We start from the raw sequence: 7,832 nt of genomic DNA on the forward strand, positions 1-7,832 counted from the left end.
AAGAATAAGACTCTGATGGATAGTGTTTTGTTATCAAAAGAGGAAAGAAATTAACATTTTACCTTAAAGGATATACTTTAAAGTATATCTACAGTACAGGCCATTTAAGCAAAGAAACAGCAGACAATAAAGCATTCAAAAGGGAGCAATGAAAGTTAAATTTACATGACACTGAAAAGAAGATTTTGAATTAGTAGTAGAGACTGGAATACTGATGGCCTAGTGGCAAGAAGCTGTGTTGCAATCCCAAAGGCACAAGGTTCAAATCCACCAACTGCTCCACAGGGGAAGGATGGGCAATCTCTCCCTGTGTGATTAACTGCCTCTGAAAACTCACTGGAGGGGTATGGATATGGGTTGGTTCCAACTCAACGATACACAACAACAACAACAACAGTAGAGACTGAGTAGCTCTGTGGACCTACTAGTAAGAATTTGTGCTGTCAACTCAAAGGTACACAATTCAAATCTGTCAGCTGCTCCACAGGAGAAAGAGACAATCTCTTCCTGTGTGATTCACAGCCTCTGAAAACCACTGAAGCTTGAGTGGGTGCCAACTTGATAGCACACAACAACAAGTAGAGGCTAGGAAATAAAGGAAGGATGGCTATTTGTTAGAAATACCTGGAAGATAGCATAAAATCATAGAAGACTATATAGTGTCAGATGATGGAGGATCATTACCTGACAGGAAGTTCCATTTAAGCCAAAATAGTATGAAAACAAAATCAAAGTGTCATCATTGAGTCAACTCTGACTCATGGAGACCATGTGCGTGTAAGAGTAAAATTGTGCTCCATATGGTTTTTCAATGGCTGAATTTTCAGAATCAGCTAACTCTTCCTTTCTCTGAGGGACCTCTGGGTAGACTCAAGTCTCTAAACTTGACTAGCAGTCTAATGTGTTAACTGTTTGCACCATATGGGTACAAGTAAACGCACTTATTGACAGTGACTGCATGATGGAAGCTACAAGTATTTAAGATGGGCCAGGCTCGGCCTGAGGTCAAGAATGATATAGATGTCCCTTTAGCACTTCTCTCTTTCATGGAAAATGCTTTCCTGTCCATTAGCCTACGGCTAGATGATCTGAGTCTTGAACAGATGCCAGGTGGAGTGGGATGAGAATGACCTTAATGTCTGCCCTGGGTAACACAGTCCAGACCTGGTGAGCCCTCGGAGACGCCTCTTGTAGTACTAGAGCCTTTGGGAAGTCAACCATTTATTAGTTAAAGATCATACTCCACTAAGACAGTGTGATTCAGTGGCAAAATATTTGCGATGGAGTCAGAAAACTCAGATATTGTACCCATTAGTAACATCTGCATAAGGAATCACTGTCATAATGTCATAGCTTCAAAATAGACTCCATACTCCTTGTTTGGCTCTAGGCTACAAGTAAAGCATACCTAGGACCATGGCTGAGAATGAGCTTTGGAGGTTATGAATCTGTATTAATATTGTATAGATATGGGAATGAGAAAACTGGTCAGTGGATCAGGTGGTTCCCATATACTCAGCAGAGTCAGGAGGTCAGGAGTTGTCCAACTGCCCGAAGGTAAGCAGTTCAAATACATCAACTGCTCAAAGGAAGAAAGATGACCAAGCTCCTCCCATGCAATTTACAACCTTTGAAAACCCTCTGGAGGTTCAGTTAGGAGACAATTCCTTCTGACTCTACTGCATATGAAAATAATAGCAGTAACAGATTCGTTATAGGTTAAAAGTGTCAAGGAATTGTGATGAGATTATAAAAGGGTTTTTTTTCTCCTAGTTGGTCGGGTGATGTAAAGCGAATCATTCTCTTCTCTATGTTGACAATGCAGTCCAGGTGATGTCAAAGGATTCTTTCTGTGTTGAGAGTAGTTTTTAACTCTAGTCCCTAGATCAGTGATGGCAATGACTTTGGTTCCTTTCCTGCCTGTCATTTAGAACACAGAGCCAAGGATCAAGAATGATACTTTCCAATAATCAGGATAAGCTCCAGTTTATTTGTGTACACTTACTAATCTGCTCTGTGCAGTGTCATATTTTTTTTTTATTTCACCTCACCAAAGATTCTGCTTCTAGTACCTCGGACATCTGTCTCTCTCTCCCACAGTGCTTTCCTACAAAATCAAAGCCTTTTTCACATTTACAATCCCTGAATTCCAGAGTACCCAATTAGGAAGACAAGCATAGGCTTATTTGTGCATACTTAGAAATGTGCAGTAAACAGTTTCACATACTCTTTACCATGTACTGAAACCCACATGAACTTTTCCATTGCAGGTATGGTAGAAAAGGTGAAATTGTTCACTGAAGTTTAGTAAGTTAGCACAAGTAAGCTGGTGCTTACTTTGCTTTTAGAACAATGTGCCCTGATTAAAAAAAGCCCCCAATACAGTAGAGTATTATCCCTAGAATTTTCTATTTCAGGGCATTTAAGCTGTGCCTTTTTCTTAGAATATATGTAGAGTACACACAACCCAGAACAAACCTGGTTTTGGGCATCCAGAAATGTTTTCCTGTCTTTCTTGTGTGACTATAATTCTGACTTATTTTCAAGATGATTCCTGTAATGCTAACTTCTCTGTGAAACTCTAATAGTAAAACTCAGCTACCATTCATTATTCTTTGTATTTTCCTGTGTCTTAGGGAGATATTTTTGTTGTTACATGCCTTTGAATCTGAACAGACCACAGCTGACCCCCTCCAGTGTGTTTTCAGAAGCTATATATCACATGGAAAGAGATGGCCCATCTTTTCCCCTCAGAACAGTTGGAGGATTCAAGCCATCTGCTTTTGAATTGGCAGTGAAACTCCTTCCCACTAAACCACTAGATGGACATTATTACCCTCCTTTGAAAGATGGAGAGACGGTGTCAAAGAGGTCAAGTGCTACTGAACAAATAAGTGATACGGTTATGTCTGGGCCCAGACCTAGGTGACACTGCAGCATGACTTCTCCTTAGCCTTCTGCTTCTCTGACTTTGCTCACTGTCTTCAGCTATAGCCACTCCATCTTTTTCTCTTCTCCTTGCACTACCTAATAGCTCTTTATCAAACAAGTCAACCTTCACTCAACTCTTGCTGTAAGTTAGGAGGGGATTCAAAAGGCATCAGGGTTGCTGTGAGATGAACTGATTACTAATGAAAATGTAAGTCCTCTGTGGGATCAGAGAGATAATTGTATCTGCTATTCTTTGAAATGTTTAGAAGACTTAGCACAGTATGGTGTACACAAGGATCACCATCAGTGCAGGGATTTAAAAAACATCATTACCACCACCAGTTGCCACCATATCAATTCTGACTGATAGAAACACCATGTGTGTAAAAGAATATTGTACTAAATAGAGTTTACAACAGTTGATTTTTCAGAAGTAGATGAGTAGACCTTCCTTCCAAGGTGCCTCTGAGTGTACTTGACTCTCTAACTTTTATCAATTGAAGTTGTTGACTTTACCACCCAGAGTCTCTCCAACTTGGAAATAACTAGAAGAGCTCATAAAAACCAAAGATAATATATACTCTCAAAGCTTCTACAACGAAATGTAGCTTTCTCAGTGTTCTGTGGACAATTGAGACATGTTCTGAATTTCCCTACTTTGAACTCAAGTCAGTCGTTTCCCTGTCTGCCTGCAGCGATGATATTGGTTCTCTTTTATGAAACGCATGGGATTAGGGACTTTCTTCCTTACCCTGAAGAATTCCTTAGTGGATCCTGCTTCCAGTGTCCCATAAGCAATTTCTGTCTGCTTTGCTAGGTCCTCTGCACTCTCTATGGGTGACACCATCCTCTCTACTGTCAGGAAGGCAGCCAGGTTGGCTGTATAAGAGGAGATGATGATCAAGGTGAAGAACCACCAGACACCACCAACGATGCGGCCAGACAGCGACCTGCAGGTCAGAAAAAAAAGGCATTAGAAACTCGGCCATCAATTGCCAGAGGCATAGGGAAGGGTGTGATCCTGCAGGAGAAATATCTTTCAACAGATCTGTCAAGCATTATTGCACCCTTCTTCTCTATCTGCAACGTGTAAAAATTCAAATGGCAAAGAGATTTTCTCCTGCATTTTGTTCTTTATCACACACAAGGATCTGTGGGGTCACTACCTTTGAGAGGTGATAAAGCCCACAGTTACATATGTACACACATGTTCACACATTGTTTTTGTTGTTGTGTACCATTGAGTGGGAACTCACCCACAGCTGACCCTCCGGCAGGTTTTCAGAGTTAGTTAATCACACATATAAAGACATTCCCAGGTAAGAAACAAATGCATGTCCACAAAGTTACAAGCACATAACAACATGTCCTTCAAAGTGCAATTCCATATGCATCACATGTTTGTGAAGACATATATGAATGCAAATTCATTGACACACTCAATGCACATGCCTTATCGTGTCACTAAATGCTTTCAGACTGCCTTCCCACTATTGCCTTGCTGTCTGGCAAAGGCCACCAAAAGATGAAGGCCTAGGAGGAAAGGAAGGAAGGCTATTTGGGAAATAATATGAGAAAAGCTATACCCAGCCACTTAGGAAACATCACCATTAGACACAGATGCGCTTCTGCCTTTATCACAGAGAAGATTTGGCTGTAACAAAGGCAAAGGATATTTTGTTCTGGATAAAAGTGGCAAAGACGATGATTACACATGAGGTGAGGAATTTATCTTTAGACTTCTAAGAGACTGATTCTCCTCTTTGTGGCTCCTGACCACAAGTTCCACTGTGATATCTCTGATATACAAGTTCAGAGATCTCCACATTACCTACAAGATGATATTGGGTGATATATAGAATGGTATTATATGGTGGATAGATTTTTATCACATAATAGTGAATCACATAATTGTGAAGCTACTTTCTTCCTATCTGGTTGGATTAATCAAAGATGTGTTCTTGTGGAACTATGATCATTAAAACACCTGCTCTTGCAGCCTTAGGCTCAGGGCTCTCAATAGGTGACGGGGCTTAATTAGAACTCAATACTTAACAACGGAAGACCACTGGTTCAATCAGAAATACTCAAGAGCCTCAAGTCAAGTGGCTCAGGAAAGTGCCCAGGCCTTCCCAGGCATTTCTCAACTGCACAGCATTTTCAAAACCCTGTGGAACTCATCTGTATTGTCCTTGCAATCTCGTGTACCCAGCTTGTCTCCACTTCCTGGAAACTCCCCTAACTCTGGGGATAAAACATTCACTCCAAGAAATCCAATAGATACTTGTTATTGTTCTCTATGTGGAAAAGAATGTACCTAAATGATTCACAAATTCATCGAGGAAAACTAGAGGAACCTTCTTCAAATGCATGGAACCAGGGATGACGAATAAAGCTATGTGCTGTGGAAAACAGTTGTTGTCAGAAGAACATTTAACCAGAAAGAAAAAAAAAATGGAGTTGATGTATTCGTTAAAGAGAAAACTGGTAACATATGACTTGATTTCGGAGCTTTTGGTAAAGGTTTCAGGAAACAAATACTAACTAAATATAGTTACAATACTGTCAAAGTCAAAAAGGGTGAAAAAATGTGCTAGTTCTTCTGAAGCTAAGCATAAATTTTCTCATCTCTGAAAGTGTTTAAGTGGTGACCCATTCACAAGGAAGTTGTACTCCATACCTATTGTTATTCCCTGCCACCCACACACAGTGCCAAGTACCCAGAAAAAACCTGACTTTTTGATATTCAGATTCAGATATGTTTTCAGGTCAAGACAGAAACTTCTGTCTCCGTTGAACATTATGTGGGACCAGAGACAGGATGCTTTCTCTCAAAACTTTCCTATCTCTGAGAGTCTGTGATTTGAAATAAATAGATGAGCCAGTTTGGATGACTTTTATTGAACAATCAAACAGAAGTTATAGAGATAAATAACTTTCTCAAAGACATAGAACTAGTGCTCTATGGTACTCAACATCAGTCCTGTCCATGGATACTTTGTCCAGTGTTCCTTAAACTATAGAAGGTGTTTACAACCAGGAAAGACTAAAACAGACGCATTGGAATCAAATCCCTATGTACATCAGAAAGTTTCTCCAACAACGTAAGAAGAAAACCTTCAGACTGGGAGAAAATATTTGGCAATGACATATCTGATAAGGGGCATATATACAATTTATAGAATATCTTAGCACCTCAACAAGAAAAACGTAAACAACTCAATCACAAAATGGACACAGGATATGAACAGACACTTCACCAAAGAAGACATTCAGAAGGAAAACAAACACATGAAGAAATGTTCAAAATCCTTAGCTTTTAGAGAGATGCATGCAAATCAAATGCTCCTTGGAGTCAAGGATTGTGAAGATTCGTCTGACATACTTTGGGTATGTTGCAAGGAGGAACTGGCCCTTGGAGAGGGACATCGTGTTTGGCAGAGTGAAGGTGCAGCGAAGGAGAGGAAGATCTTCAATGAGATGGATCGATTCTGTGACTGGAGCGGCGGGAATAAGTGCGTTTGAGACGGCTAGGTTGGCACAGGATAGAAGAGCATTAGAGCTCTTGTACATAGCGTTGCTATGAGTTGCAAGCGACTAGATGGCACACAACAACAACAACAACATAGAAATCAAAACAACTATGAGATATAATCTCACTCCAGCAAAAATAGCAAAGTCCAAGAGGATAACAAACCACAAATGCTGGATAGGCTGCAGATAAATAGAGAACTCTTATTCATTGCTAGTGGCAGGGGAAAACGATATAGCCACTATGAAAGGCTGTCGGGCACTTTCTCAAAAAGTTGGAAATACCATTTGACCCAACAATTCCGCTATTGGGAATATACTCTAAAGAAACCAGAGCCACAGCTCAAACAGATGTATGCATACCCAGGTTTATATCTGCGTTATTCACAATAGCAAAACGAGGAAAGCAACCAAAGTGCCCAACAACAAACAAATAGATAGAAAAACTATGGTACAGTCAGTCACACAATGGAATATCATTTCTCCGCTGAAACACCACAAACTCATAAAAGCATTTCATAACATAGGGGAGGCTGGAGAACATTATGCTGAGTGAAATATTTCAGGCACAAAAGAATACAACACAGTTATAAAATACAATAGACAAGGGTCGGGTGGGCAGAGAATAGGAAAAGTGTGGATAGATAATGAAAACTCAAGTAGAACAGATGAGGGGAAGAATTGCCTGAAAGGAATATATGATTAGGTATTATACGTATGACAACAATCTGGAACAAGGGAGCAAAAGGTGAGCTTCTGGGTAGGCTAAGAGAGGGGAGACGGCAGGGAGGGAATAAAATGTGCAACAAAACAATAAAAGAAAAAAGTTATAAATTAAAAAAGTTAATTGGAGGAGGGGGAAGGGAGGCGGAGGGAGGAAAATGTACAACAGTGAATGAATAAAAATGAAAATAAAAACAAAACAAAAAACCCAAACCCTTAGAAGGTAAGGATTCATGTATTGAGCCCCCAGCAGGAGCTGGTGGTCCTTTCCCAAGTCTGGATCACCTCAAGCAAGAGCATCCCAGCAGGACTTTTTGTTTCCTTTCTAATCCTCTCCTCCTGTCTGCCTGCCTCATATATTTTCTGTAAGGCAGCTTGAGTCAGACTTTAAAATGAAAACATTGATAGTATTTTAATGTTTCCTATGAAAATCCACACATAAAAGTTTTCCTCTTGTACTTGGACTAAAATGTAAACTCCTCGGTGCCCTAAAAAGTCTTGTGTAATCTGGCTACTGTACTCCACAAATTCCACCTGGCAAAGCTCTAGCGGCCTAGTGATAAGAAGCCGTGCTGCAAGCCCGAAGAAAGCAATCCCAAATCCACCAGCGGCTCTTCAGAAGAAAGATGAGCAGTCTCTTCCTGTGC

General features: G+C 40.3%; 1 protein-coding gene across 5 annotated transcripts in view; it reads right to left on the reverse strand.

Annotated features, from left to right (window-relative positions):
- The window catches only part of GRIA1 (glutamate receptor, ionotropic, AMPA 1), a 548,752-nt gene that overhangs the window by 50,286 nt on the left and 490,634 nt on the right, over window positions 1–7,832 (reverse strand). For all 5 annotated transcript variants that reach the window (XM_006894738.1, XM_006894741.1, XM_006894739.1 and 2 more), the window contains one exon: window positions 3,683–3,881. In XM_006894738.1, coding sequence (XP_006894800.1) covers window positions 3,683–3,881 — 199 coding nt within the window. The remainder of the gene's footprint in view (window positions 1–3,682; window positions 3,882–7,832) is intronic.

The sequence above is a fragment of the Elephantulus edwardii genome, unplaced genomic scaffold (assembly GCF_000299155.1).
Source record: "Elephantulus edwardii isolate Elephantulus edwardi_28Jun2011 unplaced genomic scaffold, EleEdw1.0 scaffold00149, whole genome shotgun sequence".
NCBI classification, from domain to species: Eukaryota; Metazoa; Chordata; class Mammalia; order Macroscelidea; family Macroscelididae; genus Elephantulus; species Elephantulus edwardii.